At 41.5% G+C, this 19,585-nt stretch overlaps 2 protein-coding genes across 12 annotated transcripts in view; one reads left to right on the forward strand and one right to left on the reverse strand.

The window, feature by feature from the left end:
* Positions 1–5,541: 5,541 nt before the first annotated feature.
* LOC124083377 (small nuclear ribonucleoprotein E-like) lies at positions 5,542–5,816 on the forward strand (the record flags this gene model as incomplete). The annotated part of the gene is made up of 1 exon (XM_046429968.2): positions 5,542–5,816. A coding segment is annotated over one exon (252 nt), but the record flags the coding sequence as incomplete, so codon positions are not given.
* Positions 5,817–9,647: 3,831 nt separating this feature from the next.
* Prrc2c (proline rich coiled-coil 2C) overlaps positions 9,648–19,585 on the reverse strand; it is a 78,773-nt gene continuing 68,835 nt past the window's right edge. For 4 of the 11 annotated variants that reach the window (XM_058574463.1, XM_058574464.1, XM_058574465.1 and 1 more), the window contains 8 exons: positions 19,151–19,287; positions 17,202–17,433; positions 16,899–17,021; positions 15,319–15,537; positions 14,927–15,030; positions 14,280–14,406; positions 13,167–13,403; positions 9,648–11,145 (listed from right to left, as the gene is read on the reverse strand). In XM_058574463.1, the coding sequence (XP_058430446.1) occupies positions 10,888–11,145; positions 13,167–13,403; positions 14,280–14,406; positions 14,927–15,030; positions 15,319–15,537; positions 16,899–17,021; positions 17,202–17,433; positions 19,151–19,287 (1,437 nt within the window). In that variant the 3' untranslated portion in view covers positions 9,648–10,887. Of the gene's footprint in view, positions 11,146–11,581; positions 11,635–13,166; positions 13,404–14,279; positions 14,407–14,926; positions 15,031–15,318; positions 15,538–16,898; positions 17,022–17,201; positions 17,434–19,150; positions 19,288–19,585 lie in introns of all 11 variants that reach the window. The other 7 variants (XM_046429955.2, XM_046429954.2, XM_046429959.2 and 4 more) reach the window with 5 other exon arrangements.

The raw sequence follows: 19,585 nt of genomic DNA on the forward strand, positions 1-19,585 counted from the left end.
GCTTTTCTGGCCCCTAGAAGAACCAGAGTGAAGTCTGTTGCAAATGCAACCAAAGTGAAGCCTCAGTTGTAGGTGCTGAGCCAGGAGTGATATATCTGTTAGAGCAAATTAGTGTGGGGGTATCCCCAAGTGACCTTTTAGGGATCCAATAGTTGGGGCATGATGCTCCATCTCAACAGACTGTCCCTTGTACCTTCACCTGTAAGAAGGAAGCACAATTCCTGGTGGGCCTCTTTGGATTTGGAGGTAGCATTTTCCTGCTTGGGAATAATGCGCCAACCCATATACTGAGTGAGTGACACAAAAGTATGCTAACCTGGAGCAGGTTCTAGAGCAGGAAATGACCACACAGGTCCAGACTGTGGGGCCGCTTGTCCACTTGCTGGAGGTTAACTAGAGGACATGCTGTCGGAGGTTTTGATGATGGAAAAGGTGTGTTGTGAAAAGTGCCAACAGGGAGACTATGTGCAAGTCCATCTGATGATGGAGCTTTAGACAGGGTTCCTGAACAGGTCATCTGAACCTGGGGTGGGCAGTGACAGAGCCGCCAGCACAACCCATTTTGCATGATTCTGTTAGATTCACAAGACTGTGCATAAGGAGGGCTGGAGACTCCCATGTCACTACTACTCTTGAACAAGCATCTGTCCCCCAGCTCATCGGGGTCTCTTAGAGTCAGCTTAAAGAGAAGGGAAAAAACTCAGTGTGTGGGTGCAAGCCAGAATTGGACAGCTTCTCCAATTCTCAGGTTGGCCTTGAATGAGAGCCACAAGGTCAAGCTCCTAAGTCAGTTTCAGGTTACACATTTGGTCATCTGCTTCATGTGGAAAGAGAAGTAGCCCAAGGTAAGAACATATGCAAACTCATGAGCAGTAACAGGGCCTTAGAGGGAAGACTGGAAGACCACCCAATTGCTTGATGATTAGACTTGACATGTATCTGACACATGGGTTACATACAGTAGCCCTACGTAATAGGGCAGGACCTACCTCAGCCTGCAGCACTAGAAAAAGGCTCACAGTGTCCTGTCCTCATGGGATCCTGAATAATATCTCACTGGACCACGGAGCATATATCACATCAAAAAAGATGTGGTAGTTATACATTACCAAGGGACCCAGTGGGCCTATCACATTCTGTACTATCTAGCTGCCAACCTGATGGCATATTGATATGGCCTTTGAAGATAAAATTGAGACGCCAACTTGGAATTATACCCTGTAAAGATGGTGTGGAGGCAGTCTCTAAGTCTCTGGCCTCCTGTCATTCATATCTGCATAATCTCCTCGAGTGGGGAGTCACTGACTGCCAACTAAGGAACTGAATAAGGCAGAAGTGATAGGATGTCACTTCTGACACTAAGTTAGTAATCACTGTGACTTCTGTCTCGCATGTCTAGATTGGAAACCAGCTGCTAGAATGCCAGGCAGCCCCATGGAGTCACGTGTGGAGAGCTAGTTGTAAGGTCAGGCACCGGTGATCCAAAGGAGGCAGATGGAAGCCGCTGAACGAGGCTTTACTGAGATTCGCTCCCAGAGGAGCTCAGGGGGAATCGCACCTAGGCTTGGCCGGATGGGAATTTTATTGGGTTTAGGGCAGGGAGGGCTTGGGACAGGAAAGGGAGGTTTTTAGAGTCCCTTGTCCTCCTGGGGTTGGTTGGGGGGAACTTGCTGAGATCTGATTCCTTCCAGGATTGGTTAGGAGACCTCACTGATTGACAGGCACCATCACTGCTTGTCTGCCAGAGCCTGATTGGTTGTTTTTTCGGGCGCAGGTAGCTTGGTGCTTTGTTCCCTTAGCCACCTCAAGCCGACCTAACACTACTGGGCCACAAGCATATGGTGACATTGGAGGACAATTTCCCCCATTTGAGCCTTACAATGAGACCGCAGACTTGGTCAACTGCTGGACAATGAAATCCGTCTGGAGGGCCTTGAGCCCTAGGCACCAGCTGAGCTGCATATACTCTTGGCTTGGCCCACAGACACTGAGATGCTTGCAGGAACTATTGTTTTGGGGTTATTTGTTACACAGCAACAGATAATTAATAACCGATTGCCCTTCCAAGAACCAAGGGTGGAATTAAGCATCTTACTCACTCAGGAAACGTCTTTCATCCCTGCCAACTCTGGGCATTGGGTTGGGGCTCTTGTTCACAGAGGAAAGACAACCATCAGAGACAAAGGAGGAAGGAGCTATTGCTTCTTCCTGGTCACCTCGGCCTTATCTTGCCAAGAGACCAACAGGAAAGGAAAGAAGTTATAAAGCAGAAGGAGCTGGCTCCAGGAGTTGGGAGATAGCTTTTATACAGAGGATCTAGAGAGCGCATTGACCTCAGGGCCTCAGGCCTTACTTGGAGCAAGGGCAGAACCTGGGTCAGCCTGCTAGTCCAGAGGTGCTGGCTGAGGGCGAGGGACATCTAGAAGGAGCAGGAGAGAGTATCGGCTGTGTGGCCTAGTGACAGTTGCAATGGCAGGTTTACCTTTACCTACTTTATCAGGTAGAGAGCAACCAATGGAGCAGCTACTGCCAAACCTTATCCCAGGAAGCCAGCATGTCTGAGCAGTCAAGGGAGGAGCACAGTGGAGAGTGGGGACTCATTTTGAACCAAGAACTTGCTTTTTCCAACTGCTGGGAGTATTAGCTCAGATTGCCTCTGGCAATTTCCTCCTCTCCCACCCCAGGGCAATAACTGGAGGTGAGAGCCTAAGTCCCTTTTTCAAGGCCTGATGATTCGGAGGGCCATCATTTCTCTAGAAATTCTCTTTGAGACAGGGGCCTCTGCTGCTTGGGCATCTCAATATAACTGCTCCCTCTGCCCATTCCTTTTACTCCTCCACAAGTGTGGATCCCAAGGGCAGGTCACATCTCTTCTGCAGAATCTTGTGGAACCTAAGACAAACAACGCATAGACCACTATCTGTGGTCAAGGAATGCCATCCTATCTTTAACTCACATGGAGGGAGGTTCAGGAAATACCAGAGTTGTGTAGGTGTTTAAAGAAAAAAAAAAAAGGTCAGGGACAACCCAGAGTTAAATTTGGGTATAAGCCAGCATTTAGAAAAGAATTAAAAACAGAAAAGGGTGTTAATGGTCTCAATTTTTTTTTTTTTTAAGAATCACTTCTGAAGTTAAGTCTTATGTGGTCCCTCAACACAGAGATGGATTTTATTTTACTGTGAAATCAAATTATATCAAATTATATAATTTCAAATTATATCCCTCAGTATAATTTGAAGTGGGAAAGAGAAGCGGTAATGTAAATCTCATACTTACAGCAGCTATTCAACTCCAGGGAATCCAGGGCCCTGAAGAGCTCTGTAGTTAGCCAGGCAGTTAAGTTCATCACATTTCCAGACACCAGGCATGGCAGGCTTTTGTGGGGCAGTGCTGCAGACCCACCTCAGCCTCCTGCATGCCAGGCAGGTGCTTTCCCATTGTACCACTCTGTGGCCCAGGCATGGTTCATGTTTTTTTTTTTTTTTAATATTTTTTAGTTGTAGTTTGACACAATACCTTTATTTATTTATTTTTATGTGGTGCTGAGGATCAAGCCCTCACGTGTGCTAGGAGAGCTCTACCCTTGAGCCCCAGCCCCAGCCCATGTATGTTTTTAAACCTCCTGAGACAGAAACATCCTTCTAGGGGCTGAGTGATTTCTCCTTAGTCGTTCACCAGGCACCTGCAAGCCCAGCACTCTCACCGCGGTTTATTCAGTCGGAAGCGCTTGTGATGGCGACTCAGACTGCCCGGACCAGCGCTTCCTCTTGCCCTCTGTGCGCTGCTGGGCGTGGGAAGGTGAGGGCAGCTGCCATGTGTCCACCAGGGCAGCGCTTGCTCCGTGGTTTCCAGGTGTTTGCTCCTTTAATGCAGGAGCAGCTGGGGAAGCACACGGTGACTGCAGCATCTCCACGGGCTCCAGTTTCCTGAGACCTCTGGCTGACACGAACTTGGGAGAAAGCCTTTGTAGCGAGGGGTGTGAACTTAGGGAGAACAGGCTCAGTCGTCAGGCATTAGTGGCCAGGCCCTGTTCCCTTTAGGAACCCAAACTACCAAGACTGACCACAAAAGGTGATGCTATTGTCTTATCACTTTGCTCTTCTGTCTCTTTAATTCAACCATGAGCTCCTAGAAGGGTGGATCATGGTTTTGGCTTTGAATATTTAGGACCCAGCAAAAATACCTGCTTTGTCCCCTAGATAAAAATGTGACCACCTCCTGTGGGAGGCGTTCTCAGAAGCCATCTGGTACTTCCTGACTGCTGTCAGATTCCACCCCCTTCAGCGCTTAGGGTCGAACCCAAGGCTTGGAAACGCTTAGAACGTGCCAGGAAGGTGCCCCACACCGGCCACGTGCTCCAGCCCTCCTAATTACATTACAATGTACATTTGTAAAGAAGGCAAACACTCCCAGTGCCTGATGCTGGGGGTAGAGATGGGGGTGAGTGACAGTTCAGTAGTAATTCTGTCTTGCCCTGAAGCTTTCCACTGTGGCAACTGAGCCACAGGAAACTTCCCAACACCCAGTTATATTCCCAGGTTATAGAAATCCAAGGCTTGCGCAAGCCCTTTGGCAGGCATCACCAGCAGATCCGGATCCGAGCGGGGCACCTACACTTTGGGGGCAGCAGCATTCTTCCCATTTGCTCAGCGAAGGCCCTAATAGGGCTGCCTCCCTAAAACCACTAGCTTTATTCACATTAGCAATTTGTTCTAAAGCCACTGAATTCTTTAGTCAAGCAAAAATTTTAAAGTGAAATGGAATAGTGTATCTCCAATTTGAAAACTAGTGACTAAAGCAAGCCAGATACCATTCTACACAGAAGTGTCTGAAATGAACAACTGAACATTTTGCTTCTTGGAAAATCTAACTCCAGAGAGCTGGAGTACCTCTTGTTCTGTCCTTGGAACTGACACTACCCTCAGGGCCCACAGGCTCTATTTAATGAAATTCCCTCACTGTATTCTTCACTAAAGAGTGATGCATTTTGGGATGGGTGCAGTGGCACATGCCTGTAACCCCAGCAGCTCTGGAGGTTGAGAGAGGATTGAGGGTTCAAAGCTACCCTCAGCAAAAGTGAGATACTGCCTCTGAGTAAAATACAAAATAGGGCTCGGGGTATGGCTCAGTGGTTGAATGCCCCTGAGTTCAATCCCCCATACCAAAAAAAAAAAAAAAAGGGTAATGCATTTTGGACTCTTTTCAGTTCAGATGAGGAACTACTGGGCTCATAAAACCGGTTAAGACCCCAATTTGTGTATAATTCCTGGACTTATTAGCTAGTATCAAAAACTGGAGGGCTGAGGTTGTGGCTCAGTTGTAGAGCTCTTGCCTGGCATGTGTGAAATAAGTGAATAAAATAAAGGTTCATCAATGTCTAAAAATTATATATATATAAAAAAGTGGACCCCCCCGCCCCCCGGGAAGGCCCAGTTTGGCCCTTCTTGCAGTAGGCACCAGAGCTCGCCTTCAGAAACCAAAGTTGGGATGAGGGTTGGGTTGATCCTCAGTTTCAGGGAGCAGAGCCTGTGCTGTTGATGGATTTCGTCCTTAACTGCTGTGGCACAGAATCTCATCTTCAGATACTTGCAAAATAGATCCCGGATTCAGGTGTGGCTCTATGAGCAAGTGAATATGCTGATAGAGAGCTGCATTATTGGTTTCAATGAATACATGGACCTTGTATTAGATGATGCAGAAGAGAGTCATTCTAAAACAAAGTCAAGAAAACAGCTGGGTCGGATCATGCTAAAAGGAGATAATATTACTCTGCTACAAAGTGTCTCCAACTAGAAATGATCAATGAAGTGAGAAATTAGAGAAAGCAATAATTTTTTTTTAAATTTAGCTGTCTTTGCCTGGAATATAGTTCTAAAGCATTAGTTCACATTGTTTTGATGACCTATGTTATTACCAGATGAAAATAAATGCTGTGGGACTCTTTTTATTAAAACAACAACAACAACAACAAAAACTGGTGATACATGGGGCTTAATCAGGACTGCCTGGAGACCTCTGGAAGATTCAGATCGTATTTTAAAAGTTAAGTGGGCTGGGCTGTGGCTCAGCGGTAGAGCGCTCGCCTCGCACATGCGAGACCCTAGGTTCGATCCTCAGCACCACATAAAAATAAGTGAAATAAAGGTACTGCGTCTAATTACAACTAAAAAAAAATATATTAAAAAAAAGTTAGGCAGTATTAATATAAATGGGGTGGGAGGGCTTAGCTTAGCTCAAGCTGTCTTCCTTCTCCCATTGCATATTATTTCTGTCAAGGGAAATAAAAAAAACAAAACAAAACAAATTACATTTGAATATGGAAATTAATGGTTCTTAGCCAAGTTTTAACTACTGTTAGCTAACACATATTGACTGATGCCCATGGCTACTAGGCAGTTAAGTCTATGATTATGTGGTTTCTATACTTTACACTCTTGAGACACTGTCAAATTAGGTAAGGGAGAACTTGGAAAACCAAAGGAAGGTATAAAAACTCATGAGTATTCTCTATTCAGATGGCTCTCATCAATCATGCCATTTTACAGACAAAATTTACAACCATAAATGTGTATGTAGAAGACTCCAATTAGCAGAAGTCTAAGGAATGGCACAGCCCCACATGATTAGATTAGAAAACTGGGCTGGGGATGTGGCTCAAGGGGTAGTGCGCTCGCCTGGCATGCGTGCAGCCCGGGTTCGATCCTCAGCACCACATACAAACAAAGATGTTGTGTGCGCCGAAAATTAAAAAATAAATATTTAAAAAAAAAAAAGAAAATAAGTGTACACCAAAATCAAACAACTAGGGTATCTACACTTTTCAATTTCCTACTTTGATTGAGTAGCCACCAGTCCAGAAACATCGGAGGGCTTCAACTTTTGAATCCAAGTGACACAGGTCAGTCCCAGTCACCAATAGTGTTGGTAAGGATGTGGGGAAAAAGATAAACATTGCTGGTGGGACTACAAATTGATGTAACCAATCTGGAAAGCAGTGTGGAGATACCTTAGAAAACTTGAAATGGAACCACCATTTGACCCAGCTATCCCACTTAGTCTATACTCAAAGGACTTAAAATCGGCATACTACAGTAAATCGATGTTTACAGCAGTCCAATTCACAATGGCTAAACTGTGAAACCAACCTAGATGAATAGATGAATGGACAAAGAAACTGTGTAAGCCAATCCTGAAAAACCAAATGCTGAATGTTTTCTCTGATATAAGGATGTTGATTCATAATGGGGATGGCAGAGGGAGCATGGGATGAATGGAAGAACTTTAGATAGGACAAAGTGGAGGGAGGGGACAGGGGGGTAAGATGGATATCATTACCCTAGGTACATGTATGGAGACACGAATGGTGACTCTACTTTGTGTACAACCAGAGACATGAAAAATTGTGATCTATTTTTGTAGTATGAATTAAATTGCATTCTGCTGTTAGAATAAATTTATAAAATTATGGCATTTGCAGGTATGGATGGAGTTGGAGACTATCATGCTAAGTGAAGTAAGCCAATCCCCCAAAACCAAAGGGCAAATGTTCTCATAAGTGGATGCTGACCCATAATGGGGTGGAGTGGGTGCATGGAGGAACTTTGATTGGGCAAAGAGGAGTTGGGGAAGGGAGGAGGCATGGGGCAGGAAAGATTGTGGAATGAGATGGACATCATTACTCTAGGTACATGTATGACTGCACATATGGTGTGACGCTACATCATGTACAACCAGAGACATGAAAAGTTGTGCAGCAATTGTAGTCAGTGAATCAAAATGCATTCTGCTGTCATATACACCTAATTAGAATTAAAAAAAAAAAAGCAAAATGTAAATGGTTAAGGTGGGCCAGTGTAACATTATTACTGTCTTGTTCTTTTCTATTTCATTTCAAATAGACATTTTACAGTTGAAATCTCTTAGGCATCTAAAGGTATTTCTTAGAGCTCATCTAAAACACATTAAGAATGCTTTATATTTATTCACAGGACAGAAAAAAGATTGCAAGGGAATGCAAAATCATGCCACAGCAGCATGAAAACATTACTCATGAGCAGGGTGTGGTAGCAAACGCCTGTAATCTCAGAAACTTGGGAGGCCAAGGCAAGAGGATCACAAATTTGAGGTGAGGCCAGCCTCAGAAACTTAGTGAGATGGACTCAAAAAAAAAAAAAAAAAAAAGGCTGAGGATGTGGCTCAGTGGTCAAGTACCCTTGGTTTAATCCCTAGTACTGAAACAAGTAACCCCCTAGCAACATCCGAGAAGCACATGCCTCGTGGCCTGTAAACAAAGATAAACAGTTTGTTACCCTTTAGTTCCTGAAGTTTAGGACTACGGAGGCAAACATCAAGTGGTGGCTACAGCTCTTTGATAGTTTGTATTTCCAACCTTATTCACTATACTATTTTCACCCAGTCAAATACAATAAGCCAGAGCTTTTAATTTAGAGCATATTTTGAGAGAAACCTGAGACCAAGAGGCTTATGTGAAGGCCCTTGAGTATTTTAAGGACTCCACAAGAAGAGGGCACGCATGGCATTAGGGAACAAACAACTCATGATGCTGAAGCTGGGTCTGGAAGCTACGTGCTCTGGACACAGAATTTTAGGATAAGTGATTAACAACCTCTCAGTAATCTACACACTGAATAAATGAGAAAAGGAAAGTTCTAGTCTTCTGAGCAGAAGATGACGTTTACTAATGTGTTAACAAAAATGTGAAAATCACAAATGTAAATGCTCATATCTACTTCTGGTCTTTCAACATCCATCCACAAGAATGTTAATTTTTTTTGGTGGGGGATGGGGTACTGGGAATTAAGCCAGGGGCCTTAACCGCTGAGCAACATCCATGGTCTTACTGAGTTGCTTAGGCTGGCTTTGAACTTGTGATCCTCCTGCCTTAGTCCCCGAGATGCTGGGCTTACAGGTGTGCACTACCACACTCTGCAGCGACTCTGTTCTATATTTAATATTTTGCATCATTAAAGGTTCCTCCTTGACAGACTAACTTGTTTCCAATTCAAAGTGTAAACACTACAAAAATAGGAGCCAAGACTACTCCCCTCCACAACAGTTACTTTGAATGGTAAAGTCAAGTCTCTGGATGACAATCTTCCTTGAGCATAATGTTCTCGTGTTTGATATTTTGGTACATGACAGGCCTTGCTTAGGATTTTAGGAATGGAACAGAAGACCCAAGATTCATTATTTAGAGAATACTTTATTAGTTTCTGTAATCAAACCCACGTAGATAAGACCTTACATATTTAATACAGTGCGTTACCCCTGTACAAATGGAAAAAAATTAAGTTTAACATTTCTAGACCAATATGGCTGTTAATTTCTGTACAATGCCAACTCAACACGGTAAACTGGGATACTTTTCCAAAGTTGACAGCACAGCTAAAGTTTCCAAAAATTCAAATTATCTATATATGTATATATATATATATATATTTATATTTATATAAAAAGACCAATAATAGCAGTATGTTCTGCATCAGCAGCAGCAACAGCGTTTCCAGGTTCTGCAGTCATATGAACAGAATCATAGACACACCCAGCACACTCCATTTAAAAAAGGGGGGAAAGTAAAAAAACAAAAACAAAACAAAACCCGAGAAAACAGCAAAGTTCTGTTACTGTTGTGATACCTGGCACCATTTTTTTTTATTAGCTTCTCAATCATCATCTGAAAAGAAAACATTCTAGAGTAACATCATTAAAAACAGCTCTGATAAAGCACGGTCACTACCACGTATCATAAAGCAGGTACGAGAGGTTTAACATTCACAGCGTATGATACAGTACTGTCCTACATCTACAATACTAGAGGGTACGATTACAAAGGCAATTATTTGAGACTTGATTCTACTTTTCCAGCAGAGGGCCAAAAGGATGGTGTGACACAGTTCTGTAAAGAAATGTACTTCCTTAGGATTTCCTTTCATTGGCGGCACAGTTCCAAGTACTCACTCTCTTCATGAACGTCAGCTAAAAACCGTTAAGGGGGAGGGGGAACAAAAAGCAAAACAAAACAGCCATTGGATCCATACAAAGGTGACCAAGTGGAGGCAAGCAAGACTCAACCTAACTAGCACTTGACCAAATCTGTCATGTTTGAATGGTGAGCGCTCCATGGAAGAAAGGAGATACCCAGTAGCGCTCCAAGCTTCAGACCACAACCAAACACAGCATCATTTCAAACAGAGGCAGTTGCCAAACACTGCTCATTCAGATATGCTCAAGGATGCTGATGTCAATATTGAACCATCTGCTCACTCATTCGGGAAGAAGGGGAGATCAGTTACGACTGTACTTTGATTGTGTTCAACTCAATCATCATATTACAAAAATAGCAAGCTGCCATAATAAAAAATAAGGCTCCTCTCTCCAGCACCAGTTATCTTCAGCTCTTCACCTCCAAGCCTACAAATACCATAACCATATCCAACGAACATAAGGGAGCAAAGAAACCACATGTGATCTACTGGCCGGGTCCGCCACACTGTTCAGGCTGAGCTATTCCTCTGTGGTGTTATTTTCCTCCTATTTCTGGTGTTTCATCTAACCATAAAGATTTTTAGGTCTAAATTATATGCACTTCAGGAATATGTGCACATAGTCATATATAGATTCTGACTGAAGATGCACGGCCGTCAAATGAGCAAATGTTATACAGTAGGTGCAAGCTTGCCAAAGCCTGGTTTTAACTGGTACAGCAGCTGGGTGTCAGAGCAAATCACTCTTATGTCCTTGTGCATCTCCAAGCCCTAGACAGAATAATGTCACAGACCATTTTAACCGGGTGGCTACTGGCATTATCTGACTTCATTCTGTTTCCCCTCCCCCCTCCCCTCAATACCCTGCAATAAACCACAGCCTTTAAGATTTCGTTTCTTCGGTTTTGATTGCTTGAGGTTTGATTGGTCCAGTTCTAACAGGTTTGGTGGCTATGGTGGGTGCAGGGGGTGGCTTTTCTTCTACTTTTTCCTGACAGACACCAGGAGGGTCGGTCAGTGTTTCAGGAGGTTTACTTGAATCACTGTCCACTTTCTGGGTTTTGCCTCCTATCTGTTTGCTCTGTTGCTGTTCAGAGAAGAACCGCTGCGTGGACTGAAGAACCTCTGCTCTCTGCTTTGCCTTAAAAAGTGAGAAACAATAATTGAAAATGCTGCAGCATCACCAAAGCCTGTCAAATTAATCTCAGTTCAAATACTTTTACCAATCACAAAACAGTTTTCCCCTCGTTGGTTTGGCCTAAGCCAAAGGTACCTCATTGACCTTTCAGTTTTTAGTGCACAGACTTCTTCCTATCTTTGAAAACATTTCATGTGATTTTTTAAACATTTGAAACAAGACCACCTCCCACCATCTTTTCAGAGTCTGCCCTCTTATAAATAATAAAACATATATTGCTAGTGATCTGAATCTTTTCTGGAACAGCTTATTGATATCAAATTTTATTTAGGGAGGCTGCTTGCAAGTCTGAAAACATACATGTAACACTTAAAACTTCTAGTTATCAATATGTGGTCTACAATAAAATGAAAAGGAAGCACTTATATTGTGGCATTACCAACACCTAGGACCAAATGTCTTGTGGCTGAGTCCTCTTCCCACAGCTCTCTTCTGCAGGGGAAGAGCATCAGAAATTAGTAACTACAACTTCACTTGATCACTAAGTTCTGATAGCTCCTACCACATTCTGAGCTGGTAAAATAATTTCTTAGTTTTACTGACTATGTTCCCCAAAGAACATACTTACGTCAACCTGTAAACTATCCTCTGTAACATACACAATTCAAACTATATACCTCTTGCATTTAACAAAAAATTCTTTATGGTCTACAGGTAATCTGTACTAGTCAAAGATTTAAAGCAATTTCCAAGAAATCTGTATACTCTCCCACCCCATTAAAGTTATCAAGGTCTACTGTCATTTCTGACAAGAGAACATGTGAAATTAAGTGCCAAGGAGCCAGGAGCTGGAAACCAAGGCCATAAAATCTCCAAAGCTTTTTACATATGCGAGGTATTTTTAGTAGAATTAGTTGAAAATCCTAGGCACACGGCCTAATAAAAGCAGATAATATTTAACAAGTTTTACTGCAGGGTAGTCTTTACATCTCATTACTCAGCATCAGAAACACAAAGAATGTCAAAACTGGAAGAAACTTTAGTCAGCCAATTGAATTATTCTCTAACAAGGTCATCAAAAACATGTTTCTAATTCAGAGTAAAAGTATCACTATGCACATGTCCCTGGTTATAAGCAATAAGCTTGTCTTTGTTCCAGTCTGATCGACATAGAGACAAAACAAACAAAATAACTAATATCTCTAAGGTCAGAAAACTTCCTCTGGCTGGACAGGCAGACAGGTAAGGGCCATGCTACAAAAGGCTGTCCCCACACAGACTCCTAAAGGCACGCCTCTGCTTTAGCAAACTTCATGTTTACTTGTGCCTTTCATCATGAAGGATCCCAAAGTGCTTTTCTGAGTTCTTCATCTACAACTGCACAATCCATTGCAGAACATGCCCACCTCCAGGGACAGGCAAAAAAGGATGTAAGGACAGTTTGAGAAGACTACACTGGAATGATTCACGAAGGAAGAAAAATCAAGATAGGTAACATGTCTTACCCACTCCAGAGTTTTTACATAACCATGATTATATAATAGGCTGGATTGGGGGTGAAGGAGGGAGAGGAGGGAAGGGAGGGAAGAAAAACAAAGTAAAAAATGAAAGAAAATGGGGAAGGCAATAATAACCCACTATTACTTTTTTGCTATTTCAAAAATATAGCATCCAAACTCAGATCTCCCTCAAATACTTGTTTTATAAGCAGTTCATCTGACCAGAGTTTAAAATGTTATTGATTTTTGACTACAGTTATAAAACAATAAAAAAAAACCAACCAAAAAAACCCCAAAAAACCAAAAAAAACCCTCAAAAAACAAAAACAAAAGTAAAAAAAGAAAAGGAAAATGGTTGGGGTGGGAGGGAAAAATAGGGCAGGGGAGGGAGAGAGATGAACAAAAGTAGCGTGGTTAAGCCTCTAAGGCAACAAATGCCTGGCTCTGTGGTTATGGTCCAGAGGCATTTTAAGACATGGTTCAGAGACAAAGTCTTGCTCTGTTGGCTGTTAACACTGTACTAACCTTCATGTCTTGTTCAGCCTTCAACGCAGCCTGGGCCTGATTACCTCTGACTCCAGATAGTGATCCACAAGGACCCCTGGCTACATGTGGCAAACGAGCATGGCTCATGAGGCCTGTGGTCAGCGGAGGAGGCATCTGACTGGCCAGTGCCATTGGTGGCCTCTGAACAGGCGCTGGGAAGGTGTTAGTATGTGGGGCTCTTACCAATGGAGGGACCAGGTTAGGCTGAGAGAGAATCTGAGTGGAAAAAACAAAACATACAACATTGAACTGTTAAAAAAAAAAAAAAAAGCCAACTAGACCAGGTTGGCTTACCCCAGAATAAATCTGTTCCCATCCTGTCAGTGAAAGGAAGCTTATGGATTGTGCCGTTTCATCAACAAAGACAAAGAACAAACAAGTCATGCTTGGAGGATTTTACAGAAAAATTAGGCAAAGCATGCTACGGCATGTCAGTTGATTCTAGCACCTCAGCTGCAAACTCCAGAGGGGGTGGAAAGGCTATTCATTAAGATATCTTTAAAAAAGGTACACCTGCAGAAAAGGCATATGCCTACACCAAACTTAATCTGAAGATAATCTCAGGAACCAATTCTAGTTTGTGAGAGTTGTTATCAATTTTTAGTCCATCTACGATTAGCAAAGGGAAACCAACTTTTTTTCACATTTACTGGAAACATCTATTTAGAAATTTTACTTCAACTGCACGTACAGTCATTAAAAGAAGAAAAAAAAAAGCATAATTAAGAAAAAACCCACTTGGAACCTAGAAAACTTCAAGCACTGGGACCTTCGCTGAAAAGTCAACTTCTTCAAAAAAGGATAAATTGAACAGGACTCAAATGATCAGAGCTGTGTGGGGAATCTTGGAATATTTCTATTGTCTGCTTTAAAAGTAAGCTATTACTATTGGAGTCTAGCTGTAAAGTGCGAAGAATATATTTAAATATCATAAATTTTTTTGTTAAAAAAAAAAAAAACACCAAACTTTTTCATTTAAAACTGTACTTCTTAAATTGGTTAACATTCAGTAAGATTATAAAATCAGATATTTAATCAGATTAGCAATTGTATGCAAGTAAATAATACTCATTCTTACTTATATCTGCCTACCTGGGGTGCAAACTGTGTAGGAAATGGCTGTGTCATTCTCACGGTGGCAGGGGCTGACTGGAACTGCTTCTGATAGACAATGCTGCTCATTTTGCTGGACTGGCTGTTTGGACTTGTTGAAGTAGCCCTTGGAGAGAAGCCATCACTGGTCAGTACAGTACTGCCATGTAAATGCTGCTCAATTTTTAAAGGCGTTTTTCTTGGTATTTTCATCATACTTGGTAGTTGATGAAAATTGACCAAACACTGTGCTAGGAGCCAGAGGCAGAGGCGAAAAGGGAGAATAGCTACATTTGCCCTGCATTAAAAGACTTTTCTTTCTTCTTTGTGCGGTACTGGATTGACCAGGGTCTTACACAACACAGGCAAGCATTCTAACACTGAGTTACACACCCTACTGTTCTAAGATAGACTCTCAGCTAAGTTAGTTGCATGGGCTAGCCTGGAACTTGGGATTTTCCTGACTCAGCCTTCTGGGTAGCTGGGATTATAGGTGTGAGCCTCTGTGCTCAGTTGAGTTTTCTTAAAATACACGTTAACATTTTAGATAAAATTATCAAGATGTCAACATATAATTATTCAAAAAACAAAAGGTGATTGATTAATTACTTTGAAACTTCATAAGCAAATTTAAATATGAATTTTACCGGAAAGGACTAGATGTTGGTGTAGTGCTTCTACCGCCGATTGGAGGTGTGCCAGGTTTTATATCAATGCCACTTCCAAAGGCTTTTAGTTCCATTTCAGACATCTGAGAAAACACATAAATAAACTTAACATTCCTTCAATTCCATAAGGCAGGTGCTATTTAATGTCCTACATGTGAGGTTTCACGTAGGAAAGCACAAAAATCTTATTACTAGGCTTCAAATTCCACAGGCTAAACAGAATTATAGAGAAGTTTGAGATTTTCTGCAGGGTGGTAAAAAACTGATACTTGAAGAAACCAAAACTAACAATAAAAAAGCCCCACATAAATGCATACATCTGAACACAGGGCTTAAATTTTTTAAGAAGTGCATAGTTTCTCTTCACTTACTTTTCCTGTGGTTGCAATCATGCTGTGCTGTGTCCCAGCAGGGATTAGTCCTCTGAAAGGTTGGCTTACTTGTGCAGGACGGCTCAGACTCTGAGCCTGAGCTTGTGGAGTTGTGTGCTGTAAAGGGGGCTGAAGAGTCTGAGGCAAAGCAATCAGAGGCTGCCCTGTAGATCCAAAATTAGGCAAGGAAAGCTGGGATGCTGGTAAAGGGACTGTCACCTAGAAAGCAAGCATGTAGACGTCACTGCAGTTATTTGCTTATAACTTTGGTATGCATATCCCTTTAAGGATACACCACCCTTCAAATATTTTTGAGTAAGTCTTTAACATGGCCAGGACTGTGCTCTCTCTTACATGAGGTCTTGAAATGTGCCCACAGTGGTCTCAAGTTTGACCCTCACTTCAGTCTTCCAAGCAGCTGGGAATACAAGCGCCTGCCACCACACCAAGCAGGTCATACAATCTTTACATGTAGTGTCTCATTGATGGAAACATTACTATGTGATGCTCAACTGTGGTTTTGTTCATGTGTAGTGAATAAACTAACTGAAATAATCTGACCATTTTTGAAGTTCATAGTACATGTCAAATAACCACAAAATACATGTTACAATTTTAATAAAGTAGTCACGAGTTCCCAAATAAATATTTGTATAATGTTTTCTGTTCTGGTCAAAACAAGGCTCAATGAGAAAAAAAAAAAAAAAGATTAAATTCTCAAACACTATAATCTCCATAAGATGACATTATATTTATAAACTGTTGCTCCTTAAAAATAAGAACCAAAAAGAGTTATGATAAGATAATTAATGGCTTGCCCTTCTCCTCCAGACTTCCACCCACTTTTAAAAAGATGATTAATGATGTTATCAGGAGACATAAACAAAACAAAACAAAACCCACATATTTTTTCATTGAGGAACACTGTTGCATTCATTAGAAAGGCAATGGGCACTTACACTCTCACTCTGTACTACACCACCCAATGTGTCCCATCACACTGTCCCTAAGAGTCTCCCTTCATCTCTAACACTGATGGGCAAACCACCCACCACATTTATATTTCTGAAAAATGGTTTTCAAACTTTTATATTCTTTTTAAAAAAATATTTATTTTTTAGTTGTAGTTGTCAATACCTTTATTTTATTTATTTTTATGTGGTGCTGAGGATCGAACCCAGGGCCTCATATGTGCTAGGTGAGGGCTCTACTGCTGAGCCATAACCCCAGCCCCAACCCTGTATATTCTTATGACTCCTTTGCTAAAATAAAGGATACACGGAAACCTAGTCCAATTAAAAAAAGGAGGATGGGGGCAGGCTGTGAATATAGTTCAGTGATACATGTGTGAGGCCTTGGGTTCAATCACCAGTATGGGTTGCGGGGACCCAGAAATGATCAAAGTGGGGAATGAGGGGGGGAAGAGTTGAATGAAGCACCTTCCACTGTCAGTGGACTCAATGGAACTCCCAGAACACCTGAGGGGTGTTTGAAAAACCACTCCTCCCATCTTATTTCTATATAAATTCCCAGATAATAACAAAAGCAATAAAAATAATAATAAAATTGAGGAAATTTACCATGCCATAGTTTACCTGCTGGAGAGCATTCGGTGATTGGGCAGTATTATAAAAATTTGTTTGCCCAGGCTGTTGTACTTGTCCAGAATAAATATTTGAGGCCTGGGTCAGATTTGCTCTAGCCTAGAAAAAATTTTTATAAGATAAAATAGTCAGATACTAGTAAAGGAAAGGGGAAATCATTACTTTTTCATTGTGTCTTCTATCACACTTTTATTCTTTAAAAAAAAAGTTTCCTTAAAATAATCTGGATTTTAAAAATAGGAATACCACGATGGTGCACCATCCTGGACCCCACCTTACCTGGAGAAGGTGTGTATCTATCAGTTGGGAACCTCCCAGTCCTGATGCCTGCCCCAGCTGGTGTTCATACAATATAGGAATAGGCTGAGTATTTGAAGTTTGTTGAAAGGCAAGACCTGATTGTGCCTTGGCAAGTTCCTGGTGTTGGACAGCTGGGAAGTTGTGGATAGCAGTACCAGAAAGCACCACAGATGGCTGGGATAGACTGCTTTGCATAAAGGCTGGCTGAGATCTATGTAAGTAGTAAAGAGGATAAGGTTGTGTTACAAATTAACTTTATCCCAAATGACAAAGTACTCTAGTGCTTAGAGAAAAATCTGCTTTCGAAATCTAAACTTGTGTCTTCTAATACAGTAGCCTCTAGCCATAATTACATGTATGTGTCTTCTATTTCGTTTCAGTTGAACAGGTCTGGTCTTAAAAAGCACACCCTTGAAGATAATTTGTTGAAACAGAGTGTCAGTGCATGGCTCCTTGACTTCTCATGGCTTTGTGGACATCACTAGCTGATCAAACAGAGCTGGAGAGTGGCTGCAAACTTTCCAACATTGTTTCAAGCAGACAATATAAATTAAAACAAGACTGGTTTGGGGCTGGGGGTGTAGCTCAGAAGACTTGTCTAGCGTGCACAAGGCTCTAGCTTTGACCCCCCCAACACTGCAAAAAAAGACTGGCTTGTGTAGAATAAGCTCTAATTAACTAATTAATTAATTAATTTCCCTGCAGTGTTGAGGATTGAAGCCAGGGCCTCACACATGCCAGGCAAGTGCTCTATCACTGAGCCATACCACCAGCCCTGTAAAGATTCATTTTTTCCTTTTTTGGGGGAGCCACATCCCTAGCCCTTTCTATTAATATTTAATGACAGGGTCTTCATAAGTTGCTTAGGGCCTTGCTTTGTTGCTGAAGCTGGCTTTGATTTTACAATCCTCCTGCCTCAGCCTCCCAAGCTACTAGGATTACACTGCTGGGACTGTGCCTGGCCTGAACTACTTTCATAAAACAAATTTCTAAAAGCAAATGCACAACTTTCTAATTCTCCTAAGCTAAATGTCCTGATTGTAATTTATTTTTCTTTCTGATGATCGGGGACATCACCAGGAATATGAACAGTAAGTAGCTAAGCTGACAAGCATTGCTCTTGCCATCTGGCTACTACCAATCCCTTATCCTCTTATAGTGGAAACCAAAGACACCCAGAGTTAAATCCAGTTTTGGCTTCTTATTTACACTGTGACCTCAGATAAAAACAAAACAAAACAACAAAAAAACCGACCACCTCTTGAAGTCCTAACTTCCTCATGTCAAATGGGAATAACTTAATTTACTATGAAAACTAAGTTAAATGTAGTCAACATATATTAAGGACTAAATAGCTATCATAGATAAACAAAGTTCAACAAAAATCAGTTTGCATTATTTTCCTCAATGTAAAGATAAGGTACACTGCATGTGAGTGAATTTTTACAGAATACTCTCTTCTGCACATGTACACAGTCAGCTTGTCACTACTATCATCCCTGCTTCTATTCTTTGTCTGAAATCCCATCCCCTCTCTTATGTTATACTCTACCTGTTCTCCATCTCTAATATACTATTATTTTCTGCTACGCCTCAGCTCTTTACACAGAGAACACTTGGATTTATAGTTGTTAGCAGCCTCATGGCACATCAAGTTTCAGGTTCCATTAGCAGCTATTATTCTGTGAACTCTAATTGTTACGGGTTATTGTCACTGACTTCATTAAGAAGCTTTTAGGCTTGACTTTCTTTCAAGTCTATTGAAATGACCAGAGACTGAAGTTTATGACATATAATCAATACGTTTAACCATTTAATGTATTCATGGTCATTCCAGCTTTTTGGAGGAAGGAAGAGACAATAGGAATTCTAATAAGGAGAATCAGCAGTATCATTAGTTTTAACATGAAGACATTTAAAGCAATTACCTATATGGCTGAAGTGAAGAACTGAATAATTCTTGAGCCTGGGAAACAGCAGGACCAGCCCCCAAACTCAGCTGGGCTTGATGTTGCCCTTGCAGAGGTGCATAAATAGGGATTGGAATTTGCTGAACTGAAGCTGGCTGCAGTGCAATGAAAAACAAACACTCATTCATTTAAATGTATATGAAATCATACACACGAATCAAAACACTGGAAAAAATAATCTGAGACACAGAAAGAATAAAAAAGATTAATAGTACCCATCAGCTCCCTTTTAAAACAAAACCAAATGTAAACATCTAGATTTTCTTTCTGACAAATCACTTCTTCTACATCGTAACTATCAAGCTTTTGTAAAGTTAAAAATTTTGCCAGTAGCCTATCAAGGAAATAATGGATATGATATAACTTTAGGGAGTCTATCTTGTAGTCTAAGAT

This window comes from Marmota monax, unplaced genomic scaffold, assembly GCF_021218885.2.
Source record: "Marmota monax isolate L192 unplaced genomic scaffold, Marmota_monax_Labrador192_F-V1.1 WCK01_AAM20220418_F8-fsc00055, whole genome shotgun sequence".
NCBI classification, from domain to species: Eukaryota; Metazoa; Chordata; class Mammalia; order Rodentia; family Sciuridae; genus Marmota; species Marmota monax.